General features: G+C 40.8%; 1 protein-coding gene across 2 annotated transcripts in view; it reads right to left on the bottom strand.

The window, feature by feature from the left end:
• Positions 1–14,485, bottom strand: part of TKT (transketolase) — a 33,751-nt gene that overhangs the window by 4,040 nt on the left and 15,226 nt on the right. For both annotated transcript variants that reach the window (XM_034775723.1, XM_034775722.1), the window contains 7 exons: positions 13,872–13,990; positions 11,018–11,211; positions 9,709–9,873; positions 8,262–8,418; positions 3,925–4,055; positions 1,505–1,588; positions 1,207–1,300 (listed from right to left, as the gene is read on the bottom strand). In XM_034775723.1, coding sequence (XP_034631614.1) covers positions 1,207–1,300; positions 1,505–1,588; positions 3,925–4,055; positions 8,262–8,418; positions 9,709–9,873; positions 11,018–11,211; positions 13,872–13,990 — 944 coding nt within the window. The remainder of the gene's footprint in view (positions 1–1,206; positions 1,301–1,504; positions 1,589–3,924; positions 4,056–8,261; positions 8,419–9,708; positions 9,874–11,017; positions 11,212–13,871; positions 13,991–14,485) is intronic.

The following is a 14,485-nucleotide window of genomic DNA, read 5'->3' as shown; positions in this document are numbered from 1 at the left end:
TATTCCATTGAAGGATTTTTGTTTACCCTGAGAAATGTCAGTGGATAGAACATTGTCCAAGGATAAGGGCTTCCTGCTTCTATTTGAATTCTGAGGCACTGATCAAAAAAATCAAATTAGCAATGCCTACAGCAAGAAGCACTGTGTACCAAAGTCATATTTCAATGATCTTATTCCTATTATAGCAAATAATTTATGCAGAACATTTCAAATAAACAGGTCAGATTGGTTATTCAGTACGCCTGTTAAGTGAAACAGAGTTAAGTGTGCCGACACAATGAATCACTTCCTTATATAGTGTTTAGCACATTCTGGGCACAATAAAAAAATAAATTAGTACTCAGCCAACTAGTTCAGATATCCTAGAAAAACTTTGGCTTACTGCAGTGTATTAATCCATCTTCAAACAAACAATATACAAGGTATAATCAAAAACTAAGGTGATAAAATAATGCAGGACTTAAAGCAGGGGTTGGCAACCTTCCAGAAGTGGTGTGTTGAGTCCTCCATTTATTCACTCTAATTTAAGGTTTTGTGTGCCAGTAATACATTTTAACGTTTTTAGAAGGTCTCTTTCTATAAGTCTATAATATATAACTAAACTATTGTTGTAGGTAAAGTAAATAAGGTTTTTAAAATGTTTAAGAAGCTTCATTTAAAATTAAATTAAAATGCAGAGCCCCCCGGACCGGTGGCCAGGACCCAGGCAATATGCGTGCCACTGAAAATCAGCTTGCGTGCCGCTTTTTGCATGAGTGCCATAGGTTGCCTACCCCTGACTTAAAGAGTAAGCGTAAATGATAATATTAAAAATATTTCAGAGAAAGGTGGTATTTGTAACCCAAGGCAGATTTTATCATTTTGAGTCCTGGTTGTTGGCGTAGTTCAATGGCAGACAGCCTATGCCACTGTATGCTGTATTAGTATATTCTGACTGGTTAAAGAAAACAGAGAAGCAACAGTTACTCTTGCTAGCAGCCCCACTAAAGTAAACGGGATTACTCACAAGAGTGAAGATTTACATAATGGGATGTATATTGTGTATTTCAATTAACAGGAGATCAGCTGTTCTATAATATGTTTTTAAATGAGTTTCTGATTAGCAGAGTTTACATTTATCTGTACAGAAGTCTCGGCTCTCCAGCAATCAGGTTGACTGGTACTGATTTTTTTAGGTCTAGTTACAAATAAGTAATCTCCATTCACCTTTCTTCAGCTGCTCTGCTGCAGCTAGTGCCTCGTGCAGAGTCACTCCTGCTCCAACAACAGTGACCTGGTCATCCTTACTCTTGAGCACCACCTGAGAGGAAAAGGCAAATAAGAATTATATTTTTTTTAGTTTCCTCTTTATGATAAATATTGTTGATGGTTATTTGACTAAGGTTCCTTTAGTTTTCATTACATATTGACTAGGTGGAGACAGAATACCCTGGAGAAGAAGGGGTTTTTGAGAAGGAACCTGGTATGTTATTTCAGATGGCACAGATCTCTAGACAGTACTTACCTTGGCCTGTCCAATCTGGAAGTCCTCGTTGCTGCTATAGATAACTTCATTTTCAGGACGACTGGTCCTTATGAAACAAACGCCCTGTTTCCAAAAGGAACACAGCCTGAGTTACAAAAATAGCTGTGTCTAAGGCATTCTAATTTTTATATACCTAAAACAAGCTTTCCAGAAATTGATTTTTTTCATTCCACTTAGCTCTGGTTTCATCTCTTCCATATGATCAGTGGTTTTATTGAGCGAACTTTCCCTGCCCAGCAATTCTCCCTAAATCCATCACTAGTGCTTTTCAATTACCACTATTCTCAGTCATCGCTGCACAGTTAACCTCTTTTTCATGGTGCACAAGCAATTTAATATCTTACTTCTCTTCCAAAGGTCATCCAATCTTTGCTCCTGGAAATGAAAATCCTACCTGGCCTAATTAGGATTTAACTACGCTGCTAGAAAAGCTAAAATCTCTAGTCAGTCTAGCAGCTTGAAGATCAAAATAAACTGGGCAAAAGAGGAAAGCCTCAACTAAAAGCAAGGAAGTTCATATTCTCTCTGTTCATGTTCAAATGTTCTTCTAAAGGAAAGTACCAATTCTTTTAACAAACCACTACCTGTATTCTATCCCTCTTTTCCCTTGCTCATGCTCTCCCATTCTATGTTTTGCATCTCTCTTACTATTGGCCATATCTGACACACCAACATCTCCACACTGCTTTGGTTAAGGCAGCATTAGGAGAGGCACAGGAGCAGCAGCTCAGATTATTCAATCTTTGTTTAGGCAAAAACTCTTTTTTAATAAGTCAATAGGAGTTTCACACAAGCAGGGACTGCAGAATCTGACCTTTTGTTGCCAACAATCTTTGGAGACAATGGATTAAATTCAGTCAAAGGCAGCCTGGAGTAAGCAGGAATTTAAATGGATTTATCCTCAAATCCCCATTGTGAGATGGGCAATGAAATCCCAGAGAAGTTAAGGGACTGGCCCAAGGTGACACAGGAAGTCTGTGGCAGCACCACCAACAGAATTTAGATCTCTCATAGCCCAATCTCTTAACCACAAGTGCATCCTCACTAACAGGAGAGTGGAAGAAAATGGGCCAGATCCTCAGGTAGGGTAAGTCAGCATAGGTCCAATGGAGCTTCAGTGACTTACACCAGCTGAGGAACTGCCCCATATGCTTCAATTTTTGTCTATTCCATCCCCAACGTTTCCAAGTCACCCACAGCTGGATGTGATCCCCAAAGAACACCACCCTGGGGTAAGTTACACTTTTTGCCCACCCACTGAATACCAAATCAGAGCTAGGCACACCGTACCATTCCCCCGTTTTTGAACCAGTTTAGACCCAGTCTGTAACCACTGTTCAACCATTTACGGGAACATGCCCTAGAGTACAACACATCTCCCATTTGTGCACTCAGCACCAGTCAGGGCAGAGTTTGTCTATACTGGAGCTCTAACTTCCAGCTCAGGCGGATATATGCATGCTAGCGCTGATTGAGCTAGAGTGCTAAAAACGAAGCGCAGACGCAGAAGTGCGAGCAGCAGGACAGGCCAGCCTCCCCGAGTACAATCCCGTCTGAAATCCTAGGCATGTACTCAGATGACTAACCCATACTGCTGCTTGCACCACTGTGGCTATGCTTCTATTTTTAGTGTATTAGCTCAATCAGACTAGCACAGGTACAGCCACCATGCTGGCAGATCAGATGGCAGCTTAGGTCACGGCCCCAGGCCTCACTGAACACTCACAAATGCATAGCTGGAAACCAGTTTTGCTTGCCCATATGTTAGCATTACCAAAATAGATATTAGATGTTAAGTTGACAAGAACGTGTTTAGACTTTATAAAATGCTTGTAGGATGCTGCATGTACTTATAACCTCTATAGCCCACGGTATAAATTATACTGAGCATTTGCATTTGCATACTAAACCTCTGTAACTGGGTAACTCACCAAACCTGTCCTGCCTACAAGATGACCCACTGAAGGCAAATGGGGTATTGTGTAGCATCAAAGGAGAAAGGCCCTGTTGATTGCATTCCTAACTCCCTCCAGGAAGGAGAGACCTATGCATGAATTCAACCCATCAATTTGGACTCTGGAGTGGAGGGGAAATCTAATTATAGAACATACCATCTGTTTGGGGTGTCTGCCTTGCCTTTTGACAGTCTGACAGTGCCTTTAGACACTCCACACAGCATGACAACATGTATCCAAGCTGGAAATCACACCTACAACTCCAGTATAGACATATCATCAGACTTCTCTAACTGAAGGAAATGTGCTGCCATAATGCCAATGCCTTTGAAACTGAGGCATACAAAAGATGGGGGCTAGTAACAACCAAAATTTCCATCACTTATAAAAAATACATTTAAAACAAACACATATTTTCCAGATCAGAAATGCTATGGCATAAACCTTAGTGTTAGCAGCTATTTCTACTGCTTTTTCAGTGGATACAGCATCGCTAGGATAAAAGACAGTTGAATTGGGAACAGCACGGAACATGCACAGATCTTCCAGCCCCATCTGAGAAGGTCCATCCTCTCCTAAAAGAAGGAAAAAAACAAGCACAAAATGGAATGAATATCTACTCTGAGGACTCATTACAGCAGAGAAGGTCAAAATAATATATATTTATATATCAGGCACACAGAGGACATGCAAGTCTACCTGGCTTCAGAAAAGAATCATCTTCTCTTTAAACTTGAAACCATCTAAATAGTAAATAAGAAGACAGAAGGAAACTAAAAAGAAAGAAAACTAGGGTTATAAAGAAAAGAAACAGAAAAATAAAATGCAACAACAAAACAATGGTAAAGAAAGAAGCAACTAAAACAGGAAGTGTACGGAAGTAAGAAGAGGAGCTATAAGATATCAAAGCACCTTCAGATTTACAGTTCAACACAGAAGTTTTGTGAGCAAAAGTTACGTTCAAGTAAATGGTGTCACTGGATTTAGACTGCTGGAAATGTGAAAGGAGAATCACTTCTATTTCATCAACAGTTAATAGCCCATTTGATATGGTTATTTTCAGATTTTTATGTTTGTTTAAAAGACTAAAGGAGGATCCATATATTGTAGTAAATAGTCTCATGAAAGAGCAGTAAAAAGTACAGATATTATTCATTTAACTCTTCAAGTATCTTTTGGCATAAATTGCAGGTCTATAAAAAGACTCAACACAGAAAAGTGTTCTGTATGCCATGAGTCGCCACAGTTAAAAAAAATCCAACAGAATGCCCTTATGTAATGGGGGTCTGGAGATGGCACTATTCCAGACTAACCCTGCAAAGACTCCTGAATCCAATCATGTCACTGCCTGCAATGGCAAAGGACAATCAGGAGCAAAGCTGTTCTGTACGAGCCCACTAACTGCTACAAAAAAGGTTACAAACGAGTTGACAAGAAGCCCTTTCGTGGCCCCCTCCCCCCCCAAAAAAAACAATAACCCAGAGGAATTTTCAACACTACCAAAAAAAAGAAAACAGTACCAAACCCTGGCTGCTATGTAAGCTCAATGAAAATAATGTCCGAACCAGGGCAAAAGTGAACAAGGGGTCTTAACCTACAGTCATGACATGGGAAAAACCTCCCACTGACATCCATGTACATACAAGCACTTGCACTAAATGGGACTTCAATAGGAGTTTTCCCATCATTAGGTGTGCACAGTGGTTATGCTTCCCACTGAAAGTGGCAAGCAAAAAGGAAGAGACAACAACTAATGGACAAAGCAAAAAACCCTGAAAGTCAATAATATTAACAGACAATTGAATCAAAACCCAAGATAAAGATTCTAGTGTTAGTTCCACTTCCACTTATATTTCAGGCATTTACAATCCATCTTCAATATTATCCATTATTGTTTAGCACCAACAATGTTCAAGGTGCTTTATAGATAAATATTAAGACAGTTCTGCCCAAAAATTACTATTTAAGTAAAAGTCCTGTTAAAGCAGAAATTTGGCATACAAAGGCAACTAAGAATAGAAAATGATTCAAGTTATATATGTAACAACCCCCCCGCCTCCAACAAAACCCAAGAATGTTGGGGTTTTGAACTCCCCCCAAAATGGCTTGAATTACAAAATGTCACGTGATTTGTCAACATGTTATAATCACTAATATTGTACATTAAAACAATCATTAAGACGGCACAGATATTTAAAACAATCATGTACAACATTGTCATTTCGGTTCATACATATTTATACTGTCCACTTATTGGCTTCTATAGCACACTGTAATGGCTCATAAACCGTTATGATCTAATCAGGTAACTAACTAGTTTTTTGTTATTGTTTAAAGTACATATTTACAAATCTGACTCTGACCGTTCATTTATTTTATTGGCCCAATTTTCTAAACCACAGAAGCCCAAGATCACACACAGCTGTGTGCCCAATCTTCACAGTTAATTTCCACCACTGGTCAGTTCAGGTTCTGAACTCACTGAGAGCCATGGGTTTCTATAAAAATAATTTTTTTTTTCAAACAATGTAAACAACAATTCTTTTTGAGCTCTCCTATCTCAAAAGGACTTTTTCAAATTTTTCCCAAATATTCTCCTTTGCAAGACTGTTGGTAGACATACAAAATTTTAGGTGCAAGGAAGTTTTTTCAAACAGGTTAGAAGTGGGGTCAAAATCCAACTTGTAATGGAAATGGTCTTATAACCATAACTATGGAGTCCCCACTGTAGCTCCACAGTAAAACAGTCTAAATGACAAAGGCTGTGAAGCAAATCAGAAATCACTGCTCTCACAAAGGCAGTACAGCTAGTTATTGGAGTCTCATTTTCCCCAGCCAGTGAAGGCTAAAAATAAACACTTATTTCTCTGATGGGGAAGAGGCTCTGGTTCCTTTGGCTTTTGCTGCTGGTTAAACACATTAGCATTAGATTGTGGGAGCTACAGACTATGAAAAGGAGGGAGAACTGGTCTTTACACCAGGGGCGGGCAAACTTTTTGGCCTGAGGGCCGCATCGGGTTTCGGAAATTGTATGGAGGGCCGGTTAGGGGAGGCGGTCGTGGTCCGGCCCCCACCTCCTATCTGCCCCCCCATCCAACCCCTCCTGTTCCCTGACAGATCTTCTGGGACCCCTGTCCCATCCACCCTGCCTCCCCGCTCCCTGTCCCCTGACCGCTCCCGGACCCCCGCTGCCCCATCCAACCCCGCCTCTCATTCCTGATGGCCCCCCATGGGACCCCTACCGCATCCAACCACCCCTTCTCCCTGTCCCCTGACTGCACCCGGAACCCCTGCCCCTGACTGCTCCCTGCCGCCCCATTCAACCCCCCCCTCCTTCCTGACTGCCCCCCCGGCCGGGACCCCTGCCCCCATTCAACCCCCTGTTCCCCTCCTCCCCCAACCCCTATCCACCACTCCGAACTCCCCTGCCCCCTTACTGCATTGCCTGGAGCACCGGTGCCTGGCAGTGCTACAACCACGCTGCTGCCACCACGCAGCTCAGAGCCCCAGGTCAGGCCCTGGCTCTGCAACTGCGCTGCCCCAGGAGCTCACAGCCCTGTCGCCCAGAGCATTGCACCGGCGGCGGGGCGAGCTGAGGCTGCGGGGGAGTGGGGACAGCAGGGGAGGGGCCGGGAACTAGCCTCCCGGGCCAGGAGCTCGGTGGCTGGGTAAGATGGTCCCACGGGCCGGATGTGGCCCGCGGGCCTTAGTTTGCTCACCTCTACTTTACAGGAACAAGGTTTGTAAAGAAAAACTCTTAATGATACACCCAAGCCATAATCCTATATGCTATAGTGGGTGTGGAGACACTCACCTATGGCTACATTACGAGTCCTTTAGCAACACAGCTGTGTTGCTAAGTGGCACGCAGTGTAGCTGCTGTTTGTCAGCAGAAGACAGTGGCTTCGTTGGCAGGACAAAGCGCTGGTCACACCGGTGCTTTTCGTTGGTAAAATTTTTGTTGTTCGGGAGGATGTTTTTTTTAAACACCCCTGAATGACAAAAGTTTTGCCGCCGAAGCGCCAGCATAGACAAACCCTAAGTGTTTGCTATGAAGACATAGCACATGACTGTCCACTGAGCTGGGACAAGGCTCTATCTTCCGGCTTGTCTACAGGAAGTTTTTGTACTGCTTTACATTGGCTTGTGGTAAAGCTAAAGCGGTACAGATCCCTAGTGTGGATGCCATTATACTGTATAATTCAGATATTAGCATAGCTTATTCATGTACATTTACGAATATACACACAATATGAAAATCTGCTCCTCCTTTCATTTTGCAGTACCCCTTCCAGTTTTTGCTTACCTCCACAACTGCCCAATGCATGTCTGTTCATGTTGGGGGATGGAGCAGGCAAAAACTGGAAGGGGTACTGCAAAATCCTTAACTGTGCACCTACTTCACACATCCTAGTTGTCTAAGCTACCTGTAATGTTAGGAAGTTTAGTTTTAATAAGTTTATTAAAAACTACAGTAAGTAAGAAATACTGTGATAAGTCAAAATAATATCAAACGGGTAAGTTTAAATAGCAAGCTCTATCTCCCATAACAATAATAAAAATCTACTAGTATCTAAGACGGACATAGTATCTTTCATTCATAGATCTCAAGGCGCTGGACAAAAGTGGGTATGATTATGCTCCCATTTTAGGGATGGGGAAAATGAGGCAGAGAGAGCAAGCGACTATCAAAGTCACACAGCAAGTCAATAGCAGAGATGGGAATGGTCATCACTGAAGCCACTGAATATTTCTGGTAAATAACCCCACATTGCACTTACCAATAGAAACGCCACAGTGAGAGCCACAGAGATTGATGTTACTCTCAGAAATGGCAGCCATACGGATCTGATCAAAAGCTCTGGTGAAAAAGGTGGCAAAGGCACTCGCAAAAGCAACAGTCCTGTCGCGAGTGGCACAGCCAACTGCAATGCTCACCTGGGAGGAGTAAGAGGAGGGAAGTCAATTAACAGAGAAGGGTACATGATGGTCTGTGGGAGTTTTTACTGTTTCACTTTATCTCTTGTGAGGAGTACCTCAGAAATTCCTACTTAAAATCTCTCTCTTTCACTAACTTCAAATCTTGTTCCTATTAATTGGATCTTCACTTAAGGAAAGCAAAGGCAATTTCTCCCACCCAATCCTTCTGCTCTGGACACCCCAGTAGCGTCCATTCTATTTATTAATTCTTATTGATTGTTTGTGTAGCATCAACACCTTTTCTTCACCTATTTCCAGGCAGCCATTCTGAGGACTCTCAGACTTGACTCCCTCTTATCTTTTCTTTTTCTGTAAATGAAGGCTGTACATTTTCAATCTGGAGATTTTACTACCTCCAATTTGTGGAGAGTGATGATGTTAACAGCTATGGATGGGTTTGTCCACCTTTGCTTTGGACTGATGTCTGCCAAATAGGTGCTTCACCAACGTAGATGAGAGCAGAACACAGAATCACTAGAATCCCTTGATACATTTACACAGTACTTTTTATTTCATTATCACAGAGATATTATTCTGCTCTTGGGGCTGATTTTCTCTCACTGACACTAACGTAAATTAGGAGTAACTTCACGGAAGACACTGGAAGTATGCTGAAACAAAACATGCGAGAGGAGATCCTGTGTTCCTTAGGCTACAAGTTATTGAAAACCAATGGCCAAATTCTGCTCTCACTTACACCCAGGCAGTTTCATTTGCTTCAATGAGGTTGCACAAGTGTCAGACAGAATTTAGCTGAAAGAACATTGTATTATTCTATGATGTAAGATTTTTTAACCCTGTCATTATAAAAACCATGAAGACAATATTGCCTAATTTTCTCCCTCTGTCCTCAAATTTTTACACCCACTCTTGTGCTGCAGATTGTCAAGCTATGCCATTCTATTTCCAGTCAGAAGTGAGAGTTAACAAGTCTCTTGACCTTACTCTCCACAGATCATGTTGTGGGATATGTTGTTGTTACATACACTCTGTTTGCCTCTTTGCAAGTTCTGCTAAGAAGCCAAATGTTGTGATTTTTTTTTAAGTCGTCTGTTGAAGACGCATTTCCATTATGTTATTATTTCTGCCATGCATTTTTTTCTAAGCAGAGGGCAAATCAAATTACAATGCCTGGATAAACACCTAAAATCAAATGCTAAAACATTTATCATCAGGACAAAATTATCTAAAAATCTCATATTCTGCTGTAGGGTACACAGTATTTCATAGAGCAAAGGAAATAATTACCATGTTCTGTTCAGCAATATAGCATTCAATGAAGCGGCTGGGATGTTCTTTCTTAAACATGTCAGAGAAGGTGGAATTCTTTGTGTCTCCATCTAAAGCAATTACTCGGTCATTGGCATGGCCCAATTTTGCAAGTGCGAAGCCATAAGCTTTGCGGGTAGCCATCTTTGAAGAGGAAAATAAAGCAGTGTTGTTATTAGGTTCTGAATGGGATTTTTTTGTTTGTTTGAGATGTTAAAATATTTTATTAAGTGTAAACTCTATCAAGATTTTAAATGTAAACTATCAAGACACATACAAAAAATGTAATAAACCCAACTCAGAAGTCAGAAGAGAAAACAGTAGGGGAATGCAATACAACACAGTGTCAGGTCTATTTAGTCTTCATAGAACACACATATACTTGCTTTTCTTTAAATCCAGACATGATGTCTATAATCTACCATCTGCATAGTCATAAAACTGCCTGTTCAGACATTTAAAAAAAAAAAAATGTAGAACAAAATTCCATATGGTATAAACATTCAACAAAACAACTTTGTTCTTCACTCTGATTTATTTTTGGCTGAGCACTTCAACAAGAAGGTGAAAATATTAACAACTCTACGGAAATTGAATACTTATATTCAGCCACACAAGTGACTTCCACACACTGATGTTCTCAAACATCATTGAAGAGCTGTATAGGTGACTCACCCACAATTCTTTGCCCTTTAAGCTTCTACTTGAATGCAGGATACATGGCAATTTCTTAAACAGTGTGGACAACTAATGACTTAAACTCACACCAATATTAAAGGGTTTGAGGTAATCAGCGAGTCCCTCCCAACTACCACATTGGAAATTCGGAGTCAAACGCTTGTCATCATATTCACGCAGCTAGTCTCTTTTAAATCAATGGTTTCAATTCTGCTCCCATTCGCCCCATCGTGTAACTCCACAGGTGTACATCTCGTCATGTGAATGAGGGGAACATGATTTAGCCCTTTCTACATAAAAACCCTACCCATTTAAACACATTATCTCCCAGCATCAGGCAGGTCACATGGCAGAAGTGCGGGGCAGAGGAGCAGAGTTAAAAAAGGAAATGAACAGGGAGCACTTATGGTAGAAGGTGAAGGGCATCACACAAAAAGAGAACTGTCTTTATTTATACAGGGTCTAGGGTAAGACCTAGAATTCATTGTCACTCATTTGGTAAATAATTCACCCAACAGAATGAAAAGTACAAGGAAGCACTTTCCTGGACAGCATTTTTTCCCTCCCTCTCATCCCTAAAACAGGTACGTGTTAGTAGACAGCGTGGTACCTTTTCTCCTAGTTTGTAATTTGGTGGAGATGACATCTTAATGTTTCTAATATTTACGACTGGTGCATCCTCTTCTGGGAGGGCTGGGGAAAGCTTTTTCTTGCTCTGGATTTTGTCATCAATTTCCTGAATGATTTGTTCAGCCATGTTTTTTGGGAGGGGCTTACCATGCCAGTTATCCTTATCTTCAATACCTGCATTTAAAATAAATATATAATAAAAGGAATTAAAACTCTTAGTCTCAAAGTCCTTACCAAGGTGAAAGTGCTGAAATCAATGGGTGCTCTAACTGAAGGACTTCACTATTATGCCCATCGTGAACAGTAACTACATCATCCATTAGCATCAAGCAAATAAAAAAAATGTTAATGCATAACAGAATAGAAAAGATCAAATCCTAGGTATTCTACGTCTATGGGCCTGGAGCAGCAGCCATTCCATGCTTGAAACTTCCAGTGGTTCCACCTGGAATTGTGCACTGAGCACCTACAAGACTTGGCCCCATAACAGTAACAGAATTTAAATACCAAACACATGCCCTTTATATGAAATTTGTGTATGTCTTCACTGCAATCGGAGGTGTGACTGCAGCTGGGATTGGCATACCTGCACTAGCTGCAATCTAGCATGGCTAAAAATAGCAGTGAAGAGACAGCGCACAGGCTCTAGTGCAGGCTAGCAAGGTAAATATGCACCCAGGGTCCCCGACGGGCTTCTACATCCCATGCTGAAGCCCATGCCGCCATGCCTTCACTGATATTTTTAGCCATGCTAGCTAAATTAAAGCTAGGGCAGTTATGCCAATCCATGCTGCAAATGCACCTCTGACTGCAGTGTAGACATACCTACAGTGTCAGCAAACACCAGTTAAATGTCAAACAGCATTCACTCCTCAAAAACTACACTAACATCCCATCGTTTATTTACCTATTCAATCTAAGCAAGACCTAAAATTTTACAATATGAATTAAATAGTTTCATACAGTTTTAACCTTGTGTGCCTAACAGTACTGGGAGAAGAACATAAGCCTTGGCAAAACTCCACTACTCTTGCTTGCTTCTGTAATGAAAAGATGAGCATTATGCATTCCAACTTCTACTGATCCGTTAGGTGATCAGAAAGAGGAATTCACATCTTCCCACTTAAAATTTGTATTCAAATTCAGCAATGGTAGAGTCCTTAATGCATGCCGGAGTATAGTTGGCATTTTTATTATAGGCACAGTGTCATGTAGCCAGCATGCATTTCTTGCCATGCAAGAACCAATATAAAGCTTTCTGTCAGCCAATAATACCCGAGAATTACAACCAGTTTGGACGGATTTCCTTTTTGTAGTTTACGAGTATTGGGCAGAAATGAGAGGAAACATTAGTTTCCTATACACTGACAAATGTTAGATATGTTCAGTTGTCAGTATCTCAGTGGGAAAAGTACTACTAATGAAGTGTTTAAAATAAGATCTTCAGTGCCACCGTAAATTCCAAGTTAATTCAATAAAGACTCAAGTGGCTGCTAGCCTACTACAACAGCTTCCTAGTATAATGCACCATAATAGGAATTACCGATTATGTAAGATAAAGTATGGTATATGATCAAGTGTTAGTGCACTGAGTACTGCACATCTAACATGGATTTAGTGTCACATTTGTCCACACACTATGGGCCTCTGGCAGGAACACACTGTGCACACTATCACTCCTTCTGAGCCACAGGAGGTCAGCTGCAATGCTACTCCCATCCCCAGCTCAAATGGAGGATTCTCTGTGGATCAGTGTGAGGGCAGGGCAGACCAGGAAGACAGGTAACTGACCTCAGGGGCATGTGTATTGTCCCCATGGGAATTTTAAAGATAGAGTAATATTGCCTGAGATTGATTTTCCATGGCCTTCTTCCATGTGAGGGAAATCCCTTTAAGGAGAGTCTTAAAGGCAATCATTAGTGGGCAAAGTTCTGCTGTGGTGCTGGGGGTGCTCTAAGCACCCAGAGTTCCCACAGAGGCATGAGCACAGATGGCCTAGTGTTATGGATACATCTCAAATAACCACCAGGCAAGTAGGCCAGACCCTCTCTTTCCTCTGCAGGGTGGAAAACCTTCCCAAAGGGAAGAATGCAGGAGGAATTCAATGGCAGAAAAACATCATGGAGTCTCCTCCCCACCAGGTTTCACCATATAGGAGCATGATCAGATCCACAGTTCGTATCAAATTCCCATCTAATCAACCAAGCAAAGATCTGATCGACCTGGGACAGCATCCTCTGTTTTAAGTAGATTAAATAAATATCTAAGATTTAGCTAATAATGTTTTTGTAAACTTAAGTTTTACTCAGAAATTTAAATAGTACTTCGGATAAAGAAAATCAATAGTTTATACAATTCATGAAATTGTTATCTAGGAATTGGGTTTCATATACCAAATGTAGAGATGGAATAAAGAGACGTTTAATTATCTAGATTAGTCTAAGGTCAAGGTTCAGTGCAAGACCAAATTGTGTCTAGAATTCAGGTTCATATTCAACAGCACTGAAATCTCACCAGCTCTTCTCATAAAATTTCAGTCCCAAGTGATAAAGACTCTCAAGAGGTCTGGGCACATTTCAGCCATCTTGCAATTCTGGTCTCATACAACACAGAACTGGAGAAAAGTTTAGAGATGGTTTCAGATTCAAGAAATCCTCTCAAATTCAAAAGGTTGCAGATCCGAGGGTCTGATTTTGGCCTGTTTCTAACCAATCAAATGTTAACTTTACTTACCTTATGTGCTTTTAAATGACCATACCTTTATGAATGCTGTTTGAAACATTCCTCATATGTAAATCATACAGATATGTGCCATTAAATTCCCATGTTATTACCTGATATTCCTTTGCCTTTAAAAGTCCTTGCGATAATAGCAGTTGGTTGATTTTTGGTCTGGCCAAAGGCTTTGCAAAGCTCCTCCACACTGTGCCCGTCCACTATGAGAGCATGCCAGCTAGGAATGCAAACAGACAGATTGTTTCTAAAGGGTTTATACAAATGAATCTCTGCAAGAGTTAGTAATAATTAATACTACTTCATTCTGATACAAGAGGCTCTCAAAGCACTTTAAAAATATTAATTAACATTCATGAAATCAGTAACATAATCACACATTTTTTCAGATGAGTAAAATAAAGCAGAGAGATTAGGTAATTGTCCATGGTCACACAGCGTAACAGTGGTAGGGTAGGGAACAGAACCTAGAACTTCAATCTCTTAGGCCCCTATTCTAACCCACTGTACCACACTTCTTGCCATATAACAGCTACCTTTCATTTAGAAGAGCAAGTGATCCACATTTTTAAAAAATGAATAAGAACGGACATCAAAGACTGATAAAATTGTAAAACAGTGTAATATGGATCAAACTATAATTTGCCTCTGTAGCTTCTATAAGGTCCTGTAAATACTTGTGTGCACACATGTAAAAATTATTATAAATCTTTAA

The sequence above is a fragment of the Trachemys scripta genome, chromosome 7, assembly GCF_013100865.1.
Source record: "Trachemys scripta elegans isolate TJP31775 chromosome 7, CAS_Tse_1.0, whole genome shotgun sequence".
NCBI lineage: Eukaryota > Metazoa > Chordata > Testudines > Emydidae > Trachemys > Trachemys scripta.
This window is presented reverse-complemented; position numbering and strand designations above follow the sequence as displayed.